Source organism: Grampus griseus (genome assembly GCF_964374135.1).
Source record: "Grampus griseus genome assembly, chromosome: 9".
In the NCBI taxonomy this organism is placed as follows: Eukaryota; Metazoa; Chordata; class Mammalia; order Artiodactyla; family Delphinidae; genus Grampus; species Grampus griseus.
Genome location: NC_139003.1, coordinates 27,898,773 through 27,920,595, shown reverse-complemented (window position 1 = coordinate 27,920,595; position 21,823 = coordinate 27,898,773). Strand labels below are relative to the sequence as shown.

General features: G+C 37.6%; 1 protein-coding gene across 3 annotated transcripts in view; it reads right to left on the bottom strand.

Moving 5' to 3' along the window:
• CADPS2 (calcium dependent secretion activator 2) overlaps window positions 1-21,823 on the bottom strand; it is a gene marked incomplete at its 5' end in the record, with an annotated part of 490,811 nt that overhangs the window by 221,000 nt on the left and 247,988 nt on the right. For all 3 annotated transcript variants that reach the window (XM_082661437.1, XM_082661438.1, XM_082661439.1), the window contains one exon: window positions 15,451-15,590. In XM_082661437.1, the coding sequence (XP_082517563.1) occupies window positions 15,451-15,590 (140 nt within the window). The remainder of the gene's footprint in view (window positions 1-15,450; window positions 15,591-21,823) is intronic.

Sequence of the window (21,823 nt, the reverse complement as noted above, 5' to 3'; positions counted from 1 at the left end):
AAAACATTAAAAGAAAAAAAGTGTAGGCCAATTTCACCTATAAACAGAGATGAGAAACTTGGCAATGGAGATGAATATATGAATTACAGAAGAGAAGTCCAACTAGTTAAAAAGCAAATGGAAATTTACTCAAACTCATTAGCAGTCAGATAAACTGATGAGAATATTTAAATTTCATTTAATTTTAAATAGTTTCAATAATAAAACATGTGTTCCATGAACGTAAGGATGGTTGAACATCAGAAAACCTACCAATGAAAATCACTATATTGATGACTTAATGGAGAAACATATTACTACCTTAATAGACACACAGAAAGCATTTGATAAAGGTGAACAATTTATGGTTTGATAAACAATTTAGTAAAGCTGTATATCAAGAACATAAAGCAATCATCGTGCTTAATAAAAGAAATTTTACATATTGCGATGGTTAATTTATGTCAATTTGCGCCACGGGGTGCCTAGATATTTGGTCAAACGTTATTTTAGGTGTTTTTGTGAGGATATTTTTGGATGACAGTAACATTTAAATCAGTAGGCTGAATAAAGCAGACTGCCCTCCCTAATGTGGGTGGACCTCATCCAATTAGTTGAAGTCCTAGCTAGAACAAAAAGCTGACCCTCCCCCGAGTAAGAGACAATTCTCCTGTCTGACAGCCTTCAAACTGGAACACTGGCAATTCCTGTCTGAAACCTTCCAAACTGGGACACTGGCTCTTCCTGGTTCTACAGCAGCTTCTGGTCTTTGGACTAGAACTGGACCACTGGCTCTGTAGGTTTTGGAATTGCCAGCTTCCATAATCACAACAGCCAACTCCTTATGATAAGTCTCTTAGTGCACACACACATGCGTGTATGCGTGTGTGCGTCCTACCGGTTCTTTTTCTCTGGAGAATCATAATACAGATTTAGTTATTCTAAAACTGAGAAAAGGCAAGCTTGCCTGCTGTCATTTCTAAATAACATAGCATTCAAGGCCTAGGCCCATTGTATAAGACAAGAAAAAGAGAGAGTAAAGACAGCAAATTAAGAGGAAAAAACTGCCATTATTTGCAGGTGACACAATCACCTACAGAAAAACTACAATAAAATAAATTGTTAGAATAAGAGAATTGATCAAGTCAGCTTACTACAATCAGTACTATGCTTCTATCCCACAAAAGTAAAGGTGGAAGGATGGGTTGCCTTCCCAACAAAGTTAGAGGCCTTTCTTATTACAACATTCCAAAAGGGAGCTCTATGTGGGTTAAAGACATAAAAGTATAAGATAAATCTTTAAACCTAAAAGAAGAAAATAAAAGGGATTATTTCTGTGACTTAGGGGTAAAAGATACTTTTAAAATGACTCCAAAAGCACAAATACACAGAAAGAAAACTGATGAATTTGACTACCAAGCATTTCTGTTCAACAAGGTTATCCGTCAGATAACAGATCAAGAGGGTATCTGTAACAGCTAAAACCAACAAAAGTATGTGTATGTCTGATTCTTGGTTATGTATGGGGGAGAAATTCTGACATAGGCCTACAAGTGGACATGAACAAGGACAATCAAGGGGGCACTGTGTATGGTGATGGACTGGAGAAGACAGTTCGGGTAGGTGGTCATCATAAGAGGACTGCATAGGTAAAATATGATAAATACTATGGAATGTACATAATATCAAGAAGCAATGACCTAGAATAATGTAAGCATAATTATGTACATAGGTCTTAAATACTTAATGTTTAATGAAAACATAAGAAGTTGAGTATCTTTAGCACAAAATATATAAACTTAAAAGACATACACATACAAAACATATTCTATAAGGTTACCTAACATTCAAAGATACACTCTCCAATACAGGATGGACACCTATGCAGGTAGGAGCAGAGTAAGAGATGGGACAAGGGATGAAAGGACTAAAAAGTAAAACAGAGGAAGAGCTGGTGACAGTGTGCCATGAAATGAGGAATATGAGTATGTGAATTTCTGTGCCTCAAATTCTAGAGAAACATGTAATTGTTTAAACTCTTCTCAAGTACACGTCCTTTTAGGTGAATTTATTTTAACCAGAAGTTTTTGAGATATAATCTAGAATTTTAAGAGTCCATTGAATATGACTACATTTATAAGTTGCCGTGGAGTGTTAAGAGAACATGTAATTCATATAATATTGACATCATTATTTATTAAAGAAGATTTTTCCCAAGTGGCGAAAACTGCTGAAACAAAAAAATGAAAAAAACATCAATACTCAAGGAAGCTGAAAACAATTTAGGTACTCAGTGTTATAAAAATTTTAAAAACATACTAAGTTTTAAAGTATTCTAAACTCTATCTGTTCAAGTTCCATAATCAATCCAATAAAAAATTAACTTGTACCAAATTAAAGTAACTTTTAAAATTTTATGACTGTTAACCTTTCCCAACCACAGATCACTTTAACAAAGTCTGCTGTGGGTATGCTCTTGAATTTGGAAGTAAATTTATACCTCAGCTCTTACAGATATTCAAACTAATTATTTCAGAATGAATGTAGAATGACACTTTAATTAGTAATGCATCTCCTGGCAATTTAGATTCTCTTGCTTCTCTCAGTAATTAAAATGGCAAGGCATACTATTAAGGTCCCATGATTCTTCATACCTCTTCCTGACAATTACCACAAGAAACACTAAAGGCAAGATCGCAGCTATAATCCATTCACTGAATATTCGGTAGCAGGATAAACACTTTCTCCTCCTTGCCTAGTAATTTTTCATTTCACTTATTACCCTTCAATCATTAATGCAACTTGTGCTCTGTCTCACAAAGTTCAACTTTTCATTTTACATAACCTATTAAAACCAACTGATCTTGTAGGAATGCAAGTAGTAGGGATAATTTTAATTAAGAAATAATTTTTAACACATTTATTCATGATATGACTTTAACAGTCAGAACATTAAATACATAGAGTGGTTGATGTTGGCAGAAAATAACAGTGGTGGAATATGAGACATCAAAAATTACCGTAGGCCAAAAAGAAAAAAACCAAAATTACTGTAGGGACTTCCCTGGTGGTCCAGTGGTAAAGGATCCGCCTTCCAATGCAGGCGACGTGGGTTCGATCCCTGGCCGGGGAACTAAGATCCCACATGCTGCGGGGCAACTAAGCCCACGTGCCGCAAACTACAGAGCCTGTGCCACAACAAGAGAAGAGAAAACCCGTACGCCACAACTAGAGAGAAGCCCGCATACCACAGCGAAGAGCCCGCGCGCTTCAAAGAGTGCCCTAAGGAAGATCCTGCGTACCACAGCGAAGACCTGATGCAGCCAATTAAATAAATATTAAAATAAATTACTGTACATTGAATATATTAACATAACAAAGATACATGCACAAAATTGCTGATACGGCTGGTGGGATCAGAGAATAAAGAGAAGCACTTTTTTTTTTTTTGCGGTACGCGGGCCTCTCACTGTTGTGGCCTCTCCCGTTGCGGAGCACAGGCTCCGGATGCGCAGGCTCAGCGGCCATGGCTCACGGGCCCAGCCGCTCCGCGGCATGTGGGATCTTCCCGGACCGGGGCACGAACCCGCGTCCCCTGCATCGGCAGGCGGACTCTCAACCACTGCGCCACCAGGGAAGCCGGAGAAGCACTTTTATTTTTAACTTTTAAATACTTAAGATTCTTTTTCTCTCTCCAGTTCCTTTATTTTTTAAAAAAATTTTATTGAAGTATGGTTGATTTACAATGCTGTGTTTATACCTAAGATTTTTTTAAAAAGTTGTTATTATGAGGTGACTTCTATGTTGATTCTCTTATAATTCCAGTTTTTTATATTAAATATATATTATTACAGTAATAGGAAAATCTCAGTCACAGGAATTATTTTTATATAATACTGTATCATAAAATTAAAACACGGCATTCACATGTGTGAAACTTCTGAAAATTGTAAAGCACTATAAAATTTAAAGAATCTTTAAGAACAAACATGGCACTTATTTGTAAATCATAGTTTGAATTAATTATTGTTTCCTGAGAACAGCTAAAATGTACTGAACATTTATGTGCCAGGAACTTTAGTGATACTAACTCATTTAACCCTCACAGCAACCCTGTGAAATAGGTGATTACTATTCCACTTTACAAGTGAAGAACTGAGGCACAAGGCGGTTAAGAAATTTACACCAGGAGTACACAGTGATGGGGCTACAGCCGGATTGTACACTCCCAGCCACTGCAACAAAGTTGTACTGCTATGGTATTACATTGTCCTTTAGTAGTTTTCATTATGCCTTAAGACATTTCATCAATTATTCACATCTTTCACTACAAACACACCTAACACTATCACTCTCTCAGATATACTTAGTCAATCTGATGGTTAAACCTTTCTATAAATTTATTCATTTTATCAAAATGGACATCTGAGTGATTTCCAGCAGTTCCCTCAAAACCAGGGGCATGGAGATGAAGCGATGAGGGTTAGCTGGGTTTCTGCTCAAAAGGAAGTTAGATTAACAAATGACCTTTCTTGGTACATCTGTACTAGTGTGAGAAAATGTGTAAGCTAGTATCAGACTGGCAGGGTTTGTTGATAAAAAAGTGGAAATAATAAGGTTGTGTTAGTAAAAGCATGTTCAGTGTATACAAACTGATCGATTTGGTTGAAGCTGGGGGTTTGTGTTGGGTATGGAAAGGAGAAAAAGTTGTAAAGACTAGATGGGGACAGGTTTTTGAAGAATTTGAATGCTAGGCTAAAAAATGTAACTCTAATCCTACAGACAATGGGGAAGCACAAGAAGTTTTTTAGTAGACACATTAAATAGTATTCCTAAATTCCTGACTGCGTTGGAAAACAGGTGAAACAGGAAAATCAGTACAAAAGTCACTGAACAGCTTTTTGGGTTGTTTTTGTTGTTGCTGTTAGAATAGAGATTGAATTGGGGTTGGCAGAACGAATGGATTTATCTGTGGGAAAGACTATAGAGAGAGAGGTATTAACTACAATGGGTGAAGAGGAAGTGGTTAAAGACAAATGTAAAGATCAGTCTAACTGGCAGAAAGGATAAGGCTCCCAATTTCACAAAGCTGGAAAGAGCTGACATTCAAATTTTCTCTGACTTTTGTTCTATTGCTATGCCCTTCTAATCTACTGTCAAAAGAAATTTTAAAAAATTTTTTCGTAAGTTCTGATACATGAAATAAACAAAGACACTAAAAGATACTCATAGTTTTATAAAGGCAATAAACATTCCTTTTTTAAAATTATGAAAATAAGATGTGCTTTTCCTCTGATTTAATACTAGCGTACTATCCCTTAAGGATATCAATGATTCCGGGATGAATGATTAGAAATGTTAATACTTGCAAACCCTTTGCTCATGCTCATTCATGTCATCAACACTGGTACTAATGAACATTTAAATTGTGGTGATGATTCTTTTTATAATCAGAACACACGTCTATCTGACTAAAACAAGCTCATTTGCTATCTTCCCCACGATCATGGGCTTACAACGATTTTCAGGCATTTCAAACACAGTCTGGATGGGAAACTGTGGCTGTGATGTTACCTCCTGTCACCAATACCCAAACCTGCTAAACTCCAGCTCTGATCATAAAGAGAAGATTAGGAAATATTCCTAATGATCATGTGTTATTTGAAAGAATTACCGAATTAAGTACACTACTAGACACGTTGGGACTACTTCTGAAGAGATTCTTTTTAATCAATTCTGTATTTCTAGACACTACCCTATCGATCACTACTTCCCACCAACACTCATTTTCGTCCCTTTGGACCTCTCTCATATGCCCCTAAGCTATTTTACTCCTCCTTTTGTTTGGGGCTTCCCAATGAGGCCAGCTTTGCTGCAACATACGTTGGTCAAGTTCTTTTAGTACTGTTGCCCTTCTCTGATGCCATGCTTCATTCTTCCTAACTTATGTAATCTTCAGGTGCCTACATTTCTTGATGATTTGGGCCATGTTTGGACCCTTTGAAATCTTTACAAATCTTGGTAGCAATCAGCCCATTCTTTTGCTTGTCCCCTCGACTCCTCTCCCATGTAATGTATCCAAGACCCTTCCTATCTGACTGATGGCCAAAGTGCTGGCTCCTTTTTGGTTTCTCTTCATTCTTCTTCGGCAGTTGTCGGGAAGAATATTTTCATGAAGTATTTTTGAGCTTATGTAAATGGAGTAAAAGTGTTCACCAAACAGAACTGACAGAACAACTCCTGAAATAAATGGGACTACTTCAAATCAGGAGGCGCTGTAGGAGAAAGAAAGTGAGTAACTTATTGATTCCACAAACATAGTATGAACAAAGCTCAAGTCTAGCTCTTTTTTGCCCTTAATAAGTATGGGTTATGTGATCCGTCATTCTTATATACGAACCCTGAGGTATAATGCTGCCCACACAAAATGCTGCTAAAGCCTCCGCCTACATTCCAACCACATATCACAGGAAGAGTCTAAATATAAATGTCTGCAGATAATAGATATTAGAAATTTACTTCCTCCATCATAGTTTAGACAAAAAAGCCATTTAAAAAAAGAAAGCATCGCTACAGAGAATAACAAAGTTTTTAGACAAGAATACATTTTTTTTCATAATATAACTTTTAGATTTCATATAGAAATCTGTGGACTAATGAAGTTTCCTGCACTTCATCTGGGGCAATAATGTTCTGAAGCACACTCCAATAAACTTATATTACAGTGGTGCCAATTAGACAGCATTATAATTGGAAGTTTATAACCAATATATCCAAACAACCAATCCAAAACCTTGAATACAAAAGATCTGTGAACCTAAGTTGTGCATTCTCCTCTTTCTTTGGAAAAGAAAACATTCATTCATTCAACAAGTATTTATTTAGCTTCTGATAAGTGGTAGGCAATTTTCTAAAAACTGGGTTTAAAAATAGCAGTGAATAAGGCAAGGTACTTATCTTACAGAAACTAGATTTGGTTGGGGAGCTAGTTAACAGCAAATCACCCAAATGGAGATAAAATTCTAGATGGTGAGACAGTCTATAAGCAATAGTCACTACCTATAATATCAGGTAATAAGAGTTTTAAGGATTGAAGCAGGTTAAGAGAGCTGGCAGCAAGGAAAGAAGAGCACCGTTCTATACAGGGTGGTCAAGATGAGCCTCACTGCAGAGATGGTATCCGATCTGAAAACTGGCAGAAGTGAGGCGGGGGTGGATGTGGAGTAAGAGTATTCTGTAGTAACATCAGTAAATGCTACAGTCCTCTACCAGGAGCCAGCTAAGAATGTCCAAGATGCAGCTGTAGAACTCTAATCTCAAAGACACCAATCACTCCCAGTGATTATTTTCATAAAATGTCAGCATATATAATTGACTACTCAATTACCTGAATGTCTTGGGTACTATGCTAACTACAAAATAAAAGTCTTTTACTCAATAAGTATTGCATAAGCTATTCAGGCTTACCAATGCCTCCTTAAACAAAGCACATCTACAACACTAATTTAAAAAAACAAAAAAAATACCTGAGATGAAATTAAAACTAACTTATTTGGTATATACAAATTGAGATCAACAACTTATTGAAAAGAGAACAAATTTTAATACCACAAAGAGAAAGATCTGATAGACTGTTTAGACCTATGTCGGTCAAGTAATACTTGTCTAATGATTTAAGGAAATTAAAGCTAGCAATTGCACTAAACCTACAAAAGGCACCACACTAGTTATTTAAGATAATACACTTTGAGAGCACATGCCATTTTTCAAAGAAGTTAGACTGCACTGGACTAAAATAAAGAGAGAAATTCTATCAGATTCTTCTCACTTGCTATGAAATGATCTCCAGGTGTTCTTTCTTAGAACTGGAGCTTATTTCTTAGATAAATCATTCAAGTCAGTTGCTCAGACACAGTTGAAAGCTCTTAGGCAATACAGTTGACCCCTGAACAACGTGGAGACTGGGGTGCTGAACCTCCACTCAGTCAAAAATCCTCCTAGAACTTTGGCTCTCCGTATACACGGCTCCTCCGCATCCTTGGATTCAACCAACCGCTGATGGTGTGGTACTGCAGTATTTACTACTGAAAACCATCCCAGTGTAAGTGGCCATGTACAGTTCAGATCCATGTTGTTCAAGAATCAACTGTATTTTCCTTTTCCTTCCTTTGGACATAGAGTAGACAAAATAAAGTGAGCACCCAAACGTACACACTAAGAGAAACAAACCACCGCCACCACCTACAGCCATAACAGCTGTCAAATAAAAATGTAAATGAAAGCCTAACAATAAGCAGAAGGCCCTAATGGGGGATTAATGGGGATATAACTTTTATACTCTCAAGGAATCAGGGAGGATTTGTGCACTGCTATTTTCCCATCTGTCTTTGAGCATTTTCTTCCAAATAAAGTCAAATGATGTGATGTGATTATAATGTGTATTACAGTTTAAGGAATTATACTTTTTTAATGTTTATTTTAATGATTGTTACTAGTTAAATGAGAATTTACTATGGAACAGGCACTGTGCTACATGCTTTATCAGTCAGTATATCTCATTTCATGCTCAGGACAATCCAACTTCATGGTGGAGAAAAGTGAGGCTATGAGAAGTTAAGACCTGACCAAGTTTGCATAAAAAGTGACAGGACTAGAATTTGAACCCAGGTCTAACTTCAAAGTCTGTGTTCTGTGTCACTCTGCACGTTGCTTCATGTCTATGGAAATGTCCTCAGAGAGAATAATGCGGATTGAAAATCACTTAACTGTTTCCACCCTGCCCAGGAATATAAACACTTCCATCTTTCTTTCCTTAAGGGAATCCTAATTTTAGACGTAAAGAATTAAAAGATTTCAGAGCGGGAAGAAACTTAAAGATCATTTAATGAGTTCAATATGTTGTATAAAGATGAAGAAACCAAGGAGGCACGTGACTGTGGACTCAGTGCTACCTGAAAGCAGAGCTGGCTGGAGCCCAGGTCTCCCAGTCCTGGCCCCCTACTGCCCAGCTGCAGCCCTCCTGAGTGCTGGAGAGGAGTAGAGCAGGGGGTCAGAAGTTGGGGGTGAAATGGAAATGTCTTATTTCTTAAAGTGTTTTTGTCTGTTTCATATTTTAAATATTTCATATTTTTCCTTCTTTTACTAGTATCTCAACTCAAAGATGTACCTGCCTTAGGGTTTTATTAATAGCTAAATATATTATTACTGTGAGCTAGCCAGCCACCCCTGTAAGCACATTATACACGTTAAAATATTGCTCCTCCAGACAATTCTATGAGGTAGGTTCTACCAACATTTTAATTTTGCAGATGAGAAAACTGAGGCAAAGTTATGAAAGTTTTATAACTTGCCCAAGATCTCCTAGCTACTAAGTGATGGAGCCAGAATTTGAAGGCAGGCAGTCTGGCTCCAGAATTTACACTCCTAAATGACACTGTCCCTTTAAGTACTGGAAGGGCAGGACTCCTCCCAGGCTCTCCTGAAGGCATCCTCTCAAAGGTCTCCCTAACAATCAGATTTCTGGTAAAACAAATTTAACTGTTTTTAGTGAAAAGAAAACCTATTTCCTTTTTTTTTTTCAGTTCAATAAACTTCATTCTTTCATCATAAAAGAAGTATGATGACATCGCAGAAAATTTGGAAAACAAAAACAATGTCACCCATAGTTGTAGTCTATTTAGTATATCTAGTATATATCCTTTCTGAATTTTCATATGCATTTGTTTAACACCATCAGAGGACAAACAATTCTATATTGTGCATTTTTCAAATTAATCTTATACAACAGAAGCCTGATGTTTCTAAGTCAGTCATGATACTTCCTTTCCTTGCCTTGAGAGGATTCAAATATACCCCCAAATCTGCCACATCCCTCCATGTTGCCCTCGCTTTTACCACTTCTATTCCCCCTGAACCCTTACACCCTCTCTCTGATGACATACTATGGAATGAGTAAAATATGCACCTGGCGAGGTCAGGGAGGAAATGATTCACTGAGTTATAATTTTCCAGGGGTCTAAGGAGCCATTCAAATTTTGTAGCCCACTGTCTCCTTCAGTAATTGATGAAACTGAGGCCAAAAAAGATGCAGTGACTTACCCAAAGTTAGTGACAGAACTGGGGCCAAAATACAAGCATCTTGGCTCTTAAACTAGTGCTTACTCTTCAAACTCTTATAGTACTGTCCTCCATCTATGCCACTATTCAGCTACAAGTACCAGAGAAATGAACTAAAAATAAATATCTTCAAATAACGTACAAATTTTTCTTGACCTTCCACAATGCCCAGGCCTTTAACCAGCCCAAGATTTTTGCTTTATTAACACAGTGTTACTATTTCCAAACTTCTGGATATGCACAAATGCACAAATAAAAAGTACCACTGTGTCAAGTGTATAGTACAAAAATTTTACAGCAAGGCATCAGTTAAGAAGAGGAAACCATTCCATTACAATTATGTGCATTAACTGTTTATAAAATTTTATAGTATTCCTAAATAGTTTTCACGATACCTTCTTGAAAAGTGCTCCAAATTAATTAAGATAACCAATGAATATGGTCTGTGGTTTCTGAACGATAATAAAGAAAAAAGGAACTCATCTGCTACCCTTAATTATTTGACCTAAAGTACCTTTGTTTAAGATGCCCAAATGAGATACTGAAGGGTGTCTAAAAGCAAGAGAATAGTTATTTGATGCATAAAAAGTAGAAGAAAATAACACAGGTTAAGATGTTAGCCTCCTAGAGAAAAATCCTGTGTTGAACAGAAAGCCACAGTTTGAGCTTAAAGTTGCAGACAAACTAATCCGTCACAGGAGAAATCAGAGAAGTTTTGCAAAGGAGTATAATAAATTAAGACATTTACCTTAATAATTTTTAAAGCTATGTTTGAAAATGTTTCTAACATTATAATAATTTATTAATCACTAGTTAATTAAAATGAAAACCATAATTCAATGATTTATATTAGTATATATAAAATGACATGAGTAATTAAGGTATTTGGAATATTTTTATCATTCTACAATGACTAAATCAACATTTATAAAGGACCACAGACAGGCTTCTCTCCTGAAAACTGTATCCAGAAAAAGAATCAATCATTTATTAAGAAACTAGCAAACACTTTGTCAGAAGTTTTGGCACGGCTACAAGGAGTGGGATTTCTATGAAACTGGGGTAAGCCAGATTGAGGTAATAAATTGGGAATGCAGAGATGTCAAAACATGGTTATTTTAGACAAGGACATGTAGAAAAGTCATGCTAAAAGGTCGATTTAAAATGAGGAATCAATTTTCCTTGGAAAAAAAACCCCCGACTTGTTATTTTTTGGAAGGTCCAGACCCTCTAAGTAAGCACCACTTTGCCAAAAATAAGATTTTCCTCCTTTTGGTCTTCAGACTGTCCCCTAAACTACTTGAAGATAATAAACCCTAAGTCATAAACAAAATAATTCAACTTCATTAGAGTGCAGTCATGTCACTTTAGAGCAAATGCCACACTTGAACATTAAGAGTATGACTGAAAGGTTCCGTAGGCATCACACAGCAGACCCTGAATGCCTGGCCAGTCCTCTCTACAGGGAAGCACACGAAACCAATCAAGCAGCCAGCTTGGGGCTTATGCTGTTCTTCCTGCTGGAAGCTCACATGCTGTCTTGCCCCTGCAGCAAGCAATGGGCCCAGGGCCTTTTCTACCTTTATGATGTAAGTTAGGGAGTTTTATATACGATACTCTCAAAGTATTTCAAAACATCTATTCATTCAGTAAATGTTCAAACTGCCAAGCATGACTTTACACACAGAGAATTATGAGATTTATATGGTAGTGATTTGGCTAAAATTTTATCTTACTGATTTTAACTGTGAAATAATCCTTCTATAGTTATATACTCATGAAGTTTTCTTTTTCTTTCTTTCTTTTAACTGTAAAAGTAATCAGCTTCATGCAGACTACGTAGATCCCAGTCATAATGCTTCTACATATTTGTGGCAATTGAATTTTCATCTTTCTCCTTTTCAGTTGTAGATTTGTCATAATAGTCATTTGCTTTATTAGCCCCATTTTATTTTGCCTTTCTTTGGGCTGAGAAAATAACATTTGAATTAGGAAAACATGATTTAATAAAAACGACGACGGTAGTTCTGAGATTTAAGTTAATACTGCCTCTCAGCCACTAGGTTATGCTAAAGGACAGTCCATTTGTTCACGAACACTTCTGTCTTCCAGCCACCCAAAAAAGGAAGGAAGATAAATTCTAAAGCTGAATGTGAATTATTTAACCACTTAAAACCTAGCTGGAAATTCATTTAACAGATTTATATAAGAGTTTATGTAATTAGTTTATATGACATACCCCCAAAGAACAAATGAACCCAAATTTTTTATTTTTTTTTTTTGCGGTACGCGGGCCTCTCACTGTTGTGGCCTCTCCCGTTGCGGAGCACAGGCTCCGGATGCGCAGGCTCAGCGGCCACGGGTCACGGGCCCAGCCGCTCCGCGGCATGTGGGATCTTCCCGGACCGGGGCACGAACCCGTGTCCCCTGCATCAGCAGGCGGACTCTCAACCACTGCGCCACCAGGGAAGCCTATGAACCCAAATTTTTACTAGCTAGATGTCACATAGTAATGTTTAGTTTGGCTTTGAATGAATGAGTCGTCATTATGCTTGTGTTATCCAAATTAAATATCTATTTTCATTTGCATGTAGTCAGTCCTATTAAAAATTTATAATGTATAGTCATGGACTGATTAATTACCAGAAGCATGAGCTTTAGATTGGTTATATTTTTCCTTCTGGTTCAAAAAAAGGTCATTTTAAAATGCAACAATTCGGCTTCAGTAAAATCCATCTGTGAAGCACCACAGAAAAAGATGTATAAGGTTAGGATTGTCATGTGTGTGTCAAGTCATGTTTTCCCATATACATCTAAACACAGGGTGATATTCAAAATATTTAAAACTGTTACCACACAGGCACTGAGAAACCTAGACAGGTGCTTGTGGTCCCTGCCCATAGTGATAAATTGCTATTATAGCAATGTTGAAATTCTGGTTGATCATTATTATTACATTCAATAACGGTCTTACATAGCTTTTTTGAATAACTATTAGGAAATATGATATTCTTAATTATGCTCCATAACACACCAACTAGCAGAACAACGTCACAGATATTTTCAATTCTAGAATTTCTTCCTTTTACATACCACAAACTGCAGTTACCCAAACGTCTGGCAATGCCTGCTCGTATCTTCGTAAAGGCAGGTCACAATAGCTCTCGAGCTTTACAGATTAAGTTCAGAGACTATGAGACATTCTCTTTAGTCAGCTCTTTCACCCATAGTCTTGGGCAGAAGTCAACACCAGAACCATTCTGGGGGTCCTAATTTAGTCAAAGGTCTCTGAGATGTGATACAAACCAATTCTCCTTCGTTGCAAAGGAGTGATTAAAAAAAGCAAAAAAAAAAAAATCAAATCTTAGAAAGCAGCTAGATTGTACCACTTGCCCTGAAGCATTTTAGAGCAAGAAGATGCCAAGGATTAGAGCAGAGCTTTCTTTCCACGGGAGCTGAAGGCTTCAGAACTTGCTACGTGCCCAACTTCATATTCAATCCTGGTTCTTGGGTCAATCTGAAGGCTCAAAGGGTATTCATCACAGTGCTGCCCATGTGTAAATCAGGGGCCATCTTGGCGTTACAGTGCATAGGTTCCCATTTCTTGCTGTACTATTCATCAAGAGACTGAGTTCAAAAGAGTAGGGAAATAACTACAATGTTTGGAACATAATGTGTTCTTTTTTTTTTATCTCCCTCTAGTTTCTACTAGTCTCTAAGCACTTTAGAGCAGTAGTATTCTCTCTAGTCTTAAAGCACTCTCCAGCCATACCAAAATTGTCATGGTTGGCTAACAGCCCTTCCAGATCTCCTGCCTATGTACAGGCTATGCCATGTGGCTGGTGTCTGGACTGCCCTTCCTCCCCACTGCCCACCTGCTGAATTCATCCCTCAAGCTTCATCTCAAAAGTCAGTTGTCTTGTGAGACTTTCTTTGACTCCAGCTAGAATCAGGTGTTATTTCCACCCGTTCCCATTCCTCTCTTGTAGCGCTTATCACTATTATCATTATTCGTACACAAGCCTGAATCCCTGGCTAGCCAGTTCCTTCAGGCCTGGGATGGTATCTCATTGAGGCTTGCTCTGGTTGGCACAGAGGAAGTGCTCAATCCATGTCTGCTGCATAAATCAACAGTGAGCAGGTAGATGGAAGTGGGAAGAAAGAACTCTCAGTATTAAATCCCAGGAACTCCATCTGCATCATGAGTCATAGTTAGACTCTGCATTACTACATTAAAGACGCCATACTGTGGGATACCTAAATTATTGTTCCCTTTCTAAGAGCCCACCCGCTGAGGTCTTCTTCCCCCAAGTGAGACTAGTTCTGACACTGCATACACTACTGCCCACCCAAACCAAGGAAGCAATATGGTCCTTAGAGTCTCATCCCGGCTCTAGTAGATACATCTGGGCTGCCTCCTGCTCAGAGCCTAACCTGGTTTTCCCTAACAGTCATCTAAAGAATCCTTATCTTGTGGACTTACCAGTTAACTCTGCCACAGTGCTAGTGACTTGGCTCCAAAGCCAGCAGAGATGCCCCTCTGTACAGGCATGCGCACAGACTGTTAGATTTGCTGCTAAACTTGGGAGGAGACACTTTAGCAACTGCTTCTCTCCTTAATAAGAAAAGTCTTCACATTCTTTCCTAGCGGCTAACACCCCTACGCTAGAATTTGGCTGTAGCAAGTCCTAAAGTATTAATCTGAGAAAGACCTGGGTTTTAAAAAACTCATTGAATTGTACTGAAGAGTTCAGACCTGTTTCCTCATCAGCTACAAGGGAAAAAGAATCTCAGAGATCGAAGTTGACTCTGACCCACAGCAATCCCCAGGGGCCAGCCCCTGCACTTCTGGTTATCCACCAACATCAGTTTCCTCCGGTATTGATCTAGTTTCTCACTCACATATTGCAATGAACACTCACGCCCCTCCCGTCAAAACTTGTACAGCCTCCTGGGTTATATCTGAACCACCATTAAACTCTAATGTAGTCTATGTAGGTTTAACTATTTCTGGGGATCTGAATTCTAGGCTTGTTTCAACTACTACTGTATTTTGAAATATATCTTACACGTTATCTCCATACATCACTGTTCTTTATCAATATAAGTGATGTGCAATACCAACACAATCAAGTACCAATAGTGTGTTAGCATGCAATCAGTTATATGAACTAAGTACCCATGTATTCAGCTATAAAGATGTCTACAGATTTAAAAAATTAAGTTAACCTATTAATGTAACTTGGGGGGGGAAACTCCATGGGAATGTCTGATATATTGGCTCTCAGTAAAATGACAAATGCGATACAATGAAATCCGATAATTCAGGAGAAAACCACCTTCAAGTACACTCACCCACTATGTTTCATGTGTGGTGGTTTATCCATTCGCACTGCCAATTTGATCTTTAAGTCAGAGTCCTGGCTATTTTTTGGAACGATCATTCGGTGCAACTCAGCTGACTTGGAGCTATTAGAAGTTGGGTATAATATCACCTGTAAGGGACAAAAATAACACATTTAGGTGAATACAGAACGTCTAAGGAGTAGAAATGAAATCTTTTCTATACATTTTCCTGTTTGAAAAGGTGGTGTCATGCCCAAATGTGTCTAATAAAACCATTTCACTCCCACCACAGCAGATGGGTTTTCAATACAGACTGGTTTATTTATTTATTTTTTTGACAAATAATGTGTTTTCACATTATCACATAACGAGTTTTCTTCCTGTGTCACTTCATAATGAATTAATAGCACGGCGGCTACGGTTGAATTGACAGTTGAAAAATACTTAATAGACACCTATAATTTCAAGACCACTCTAAACTCCTCAGAGCAAAGAAGTTCAGAAAGAAATATTCTTTGAAATTACAAATAGCATGCTCAAAAAGCAAAACCAATTATTTGAAGCAGCAAAAATATACCTCATGTTTTAATATTTTCATTGCAAAGTAGTGTTAAAGGAAATCAACCCAATAAGAGATGGAAAAGACGGATCGTCGCATTTTCTGCTCTAGATCAATATCAGAGAAGGATTTTTTTCCTGACTACATGTTCTCAAAACTATAAAGATGATATTATGATGACTGAAACAAAGTAATTATTTTTAATAAAACTGCCAAATTATCAAGTCGTTATTTCACAATCCCACATTCCACAGAGCCAACACAGGAAAGAAAAGCTTACTCTTCAGATGTTACGTACCATGTAGATAAAAGAAAAAAAAAAATATTTTCCCCTTTTAGTCAGTCATGACACTACTTAGACACAGCCTATATTCAAGCCTTAATGAATATTTTTAAATGGGAGCACTATATTCTGAAGGATAAAATGAAGATATGAAATGCAGTACATCATATTTTAAGCCATTTCTTATTTTAAAGCAACGTGAAAAGTAAAAAACTTTGAAGTTTCTAAGAAAATGAAAGAACTATAAACATGCTCAGGTATGATAAAATGTTTTCAGAGCACATCATGGCAACTGAATTTGACATGCTCTGTCAAAAAAAAAACCTTCATTTCCATGTATGAGTGAAAATATGCATGGAGAAATCTTCAGGCAAGGCTCTTTCTCTCTCTAGGAAAAACAACATAGTCACAGTCTCCAACTTCCAAGTTGTTAAATATATCTACTATTTTGAGACTTTTCTCAAACCCATCCATAGCCAGGTTCAGTCCAGCGTATCTACACACGTCAGCATATAAAGGCTCAGCCCAAAGCAGATTAAACGGCATTTGTGACGTTTTCAAAAATTATGATCAGATTCTAGAAAGAGTTCTTTTTGATTGCTGAAATAGCCAATGGAATATTTTACAGATTCTTTCTTAAACAACAGTAAAGGAAAATAGATTAGTAATTTCTGGCTCAAACCAGCAGACAAAGGTATATCATTTTCAACTCAGAAGGTGATTCCACAAGAAGAGTCAAAGACTAAAGAGCTATACATCCTCTGTAGCTTTTACTGCTATTTCCCAGCACGTCTGAAAAGCTTTTTCTATTTCTCCGCACCCCATCCTTTTAAAAAGAATTTGGCACGAACCACCTACAGACTTTATTCCTTTTTAATTCTTCTTTCTATGTTTATAGGAACACTGGTATTGTTCCAAACTCTAAATGTCGTATACAGGAAGAGAATATTTAAATTAAAACTTTCGACAATTTCTCATTCTCTAAATGCCAATAATGGGTTACTAAAAAAGGTCCCCAAATAACTGCAGTTTATCCCCAATTAAGGATCATCTCAGTACTGAACACCATCATTTCTGCCACATTTTCATTTTCTGATGGGTACCTCTAACTGAAGTCGGTGGAAGGATTTCCTGCGTATCACTGTTCAATTAAACATTTGAGTGCTTACTCTGTGGGCACACAGAAAGGTGAAAGAATATGGAAGACTCCATAAGGAGTTGATGGTTTCTTCTTATCAAAGCTAAAAACTCAGATAATATCTGGTAATGTCACTTCTTTCTCTTGCCCTTCTATCCCTAGGGTGTGCAGCAGTTTCCGATATTGTTAGTCTCTGGGTTTATTCACCATCGTTTGTTTGGCTTCTCTGTTCTATCACACATGTAGCTAACTCCCCGTGTTAAATTTCCACCATTTGAATGGCCTGGAATTTTCTGTCTTTCTGGACAGACTCTAATAAAGGTGTAAACACTGCCATATGTAACAAATGAAGGCCCAGAGATATGAAATCTATTACTTCTTAAAATGGTACTGGTGAACAAACTCTGTTAAATTGTCACCAGGTTCCCAAATTGTACAAGCAGAAAGCGATCATACTCCTTTCCATGATTCAGCCATGGACGATAACAGACAAGGAAGAAGCACCCAAATGTGTAGAGCCCAAAGGGCCAGGGAGAATAAAGGACAAAACAACTCTTTTCAGATGCATAACAAGGGTCTAATCAAGAGATCCTGAACACTGTCAGGCAGGGTGTCTTCACAGTGCCTGCCATGACAGCATCTCACTGCTCTCCCTGGACACGTATTGCTCTGTATTTCCCACTTCACCTTTTTTCAGAATGGGAAGCTTAATTGTAGCTTTCCTGCCCCCTGCTCCACTGCTATATATTGGATTTGTGCTTGAGCAGGGTGGGGAGGGGAGACGGAACAGCAGGCAGTGAACACGAACCCTAGCTCATTGGGCACCAGGCTGCAAAGAGCCACAGCTGGACCTGATTGAGATGCTGGACCTTGAACTGGAAGTAAGGACAGGATGAAGCTTTGGGTTGTCTCCCTTGAAGTAAATGCATTCTATGGGTAGTTGGAAGGGTAACAGAATTGTTGTTACCTTGGCTATAGGGGTGAGCTATGGCAGATGATCTAACGTGTTCACCAGGATTCATGCTTTCCCTAGTACAGAACTGTTGCCAAGAAGCAGCTAGCCAGCCATATTTTCTAGCTCCCCTGGCATCTAAGCAGGGGCACATGAAAGTTGTAGCTAATGGAATATGAAGAAAAGTGGTAAATCGTTTTGGGGAATGATGATTATGATATAGAAGTGAAGAAGGTATGCCGTCTTCACTCATCTGCTAGCCAAATGCAGAGGACTCCAATGCTCTAGCAAATAAGAGAGCCCTAAGAGGGAAGAAACTAGGGCCCTGAATCACCACACGGAGGAAATCTACCCATCCATCAGGAACACCCATGATAAACTATTATACAGGCACTATCATTTTAAATTACTGAAATGTTGTCATTTGTTACAGCATTTAGTATACCAACTAGTATATTAACACAGAGTTTTGCTGCATAAGACTTGCACAGGTAGTAAGTGCTTGAAGAATTTTCTTTCACGATAAGCAGATAAACAGTTCTACTTCAACACGACTTAGTTCACGTTCAGAGAGGGATGTCTGATGTTGATGGTACAATAATTAGAATACTTAAGAGACATAATTTACTAAGGATTCTTCTTGTATTTTAGGTTCACACAAAAGTTAAATCGTAGCTCTGTACAAAATAGTTAGCTTCTTACAGAATTTAGCAAAGTAGCTTATTCTTTGCTATTCATTTCTTAACTTTTCTACACGTATTTCTGCTTCTTCTAGTCTTTTAGTTTATTTTTGTCACCAACACTTTAAATGCCTTGTCATTTAGCATAACACAACACATTTTATGATTTATCTTAAATATAAAGCCAATGTATCTTCTTCATAATAAAACGTCAACATTACTTTCCATCTTTGCTAAAGTGTAATGGAAAACACAAAATGTTTTTTTCAGGCTTTGTTTAAAATTCTGTCAAATTTAATAGAGTCAAAACTTAAAATGAAGTGTAAAAATACACATGTACATAACATCTAGAGTAATATGGGGTACAGAAGGATCTTTCTCTTAAAATATACTTGTACAAACTGACACCTCTACATTATTTTTCTTCTATTAAGATACATTAATTAAAGCCAAGCCATGTGCATCTGTACATATACATTATTTGAACTTTGTGGCCTATGAATTCACGACTTTCTAAATTTCTAAACTGTTTCAAAACTAAAAACCTAAAAACTGGGAGGAACAATCTAGAAGAACTGAGAGGGAGCTAGGTAGGCTCTGGGGTGAAGTAAAGAATTCACTGCCTTGTCCCATAAATCTTAGTCCAGAGGAAGGAGAAAAAAGACCACATGACTGCAGCAATTGCACTGTGGTCTTTGAGTAAAATAATACAGCTACATTTTTGATATGAATCTAGCTCAGAGATAGGTGCAATCCACAATTCTTAAAGGAATCAGGACAGACTTCACAGAGGAATCACTGCTTCATTCCGGAGTCTAAAAGAATACATAAGATTTCTAAGATATTGTAAGATACAATATACAAGACACAATAAAAGACACAGGGAAGGGACTGATAAAGACATGAGGCCATTGGAACTGACCCACCCTTAGAAAGTAGGCACACAATCCCGATGCTGACATTCTTACCACTACCTTTGCTTCTCAAGCCCTTCCCCAAGCGTGACTGGTCAGCTCTTTGTTCCCAGGGGCCTATCCTTAGTCAGTTTCCATTGCTTGCCACCAAGGGAGCTTCAACCAGTACAAACGTTCATGACATTTTCTGCCATGTCAATTCTCTACCTTATCAAAAGGTAAGGGGAGAGCCCCATGGAACAGTAACTTTTAAGGGTTAAGAAAAGGAAGAGAACTCTATAATCAAGACCAGAGGCCAAGGAGACAGAAGAAAAACCAGAAGGGTGGGATGCACGACATTCAAGGCAGAGAGTGTTTCGGGGAACAGGAAGTGGCTGTCAGTGCCAAATGACACTCAAGAGGTCAAGCGTGGCAAGGAAGGAAAGGCTACTGCTTGGTTTAACAACAGAGAGGTCACTAGAGATCTCAGCAAGAGAAAGTTTAGGTGAGGCCAGACTATAATGGCTTGAGGGATAAAGTCTATGAGAGGAATGGAGGAAGACATCACTTAATTCTTAAATGAACAAGATGGGGTGAGATAAGCAAGATCGTTTTGGCTGGAAGGGGGATTGTGTACAAAGGTGGGGGCGGGGTGGGTGGTGAGGATATGGCCACGTAGACTGAAGAGGGTAAGGAAATGGGAAGGTTGTGCTGATAGGTGAGATCCGAAAGGAAGAATGGGGATAGACTGTAAAAGCATAGGTTTTGCTAAGGAGTTTGTATGTTATCCCATAACGTGTAATCCAAAGATGCTTCTAAACCAGAGAATGACATGATCAAAACGTCATACTCTTGTGTAAAGGATAATCCCTGTCTATCCAGCTGTATACATTCTAGAGAGGAGTCATGTGTAGTCAAGTGTCCAACATCCAATTAAGAAATGAAATGGCCTTAGAAATACATCTTTAAAACAGAGTAAGAAGGGACTGAAAATGCTTTTAGCTGGAATGTTTCAGTTTGTGATTAAATTTTTTTTTTTTTTTTTGCTGACAATCAGATGTCCTTGAGGCATAGGGTATTTTAAGGAAATGTCCAAGGGATCATCACTCCAGATAAGTAGAGCTATCTCTATGAGAAACCTTGACTTTTGGGGTTCAGTTGACATTTTTCTAACTTTCTCTTTCAACTGACAAATTTTTCAGTTTAGCAAAGATTCATGACAACTATGCCTTGTGAACTTTTTAAGTACCTTCTTGAGAGCTTAGAACCTTGAGAAAGTATGTACAGTGAAAGGACCAACTGAATTTACTTCATTTCAATAAATTTTTATTTAGCACATGTTAATAACTAGCATGTATTTTCTCCAATATCAGAGCCCTGTATTTTCACTGTATGGAGAAGATGAACTGGATGACTTCTGAGAGAAATCTACAATACATCCTTCTTAGTAACATTTTCCAGTGTTTTAATACACCTGAGGTTTTTTAGTCTAAATAATTTCTCCTTTAATGTCATTGCTTCCTGTCCTACTTGGTTGAAACAAAGAACACCTGCTCACTTTCACTAACACAAGGTCCTTCTGTATACTGAAAAATTAGCATTAAGTCTTCTGTGAACCTTATTGTCTGTAGGCTAAATCCAGTTCCCTTTATTTTCAAAGCTGGAAAGAATCCTGGAATTTACAATATAGAACTGATCAAACTCCCAACCCCTTAAAAATGTGCTGATGGCCCGACAGGAAATTACACATTTCCTTCCTTCTATATAGTACTTTTTTTTTTTTTTAATAAGAAAAGCCTTTAAAAAAATGAGTAAAAGAAGAAAAAGGAAAGTATTATCTGAGCTATATATTTTTTCTTGGCATTTGCTTGTTAAAA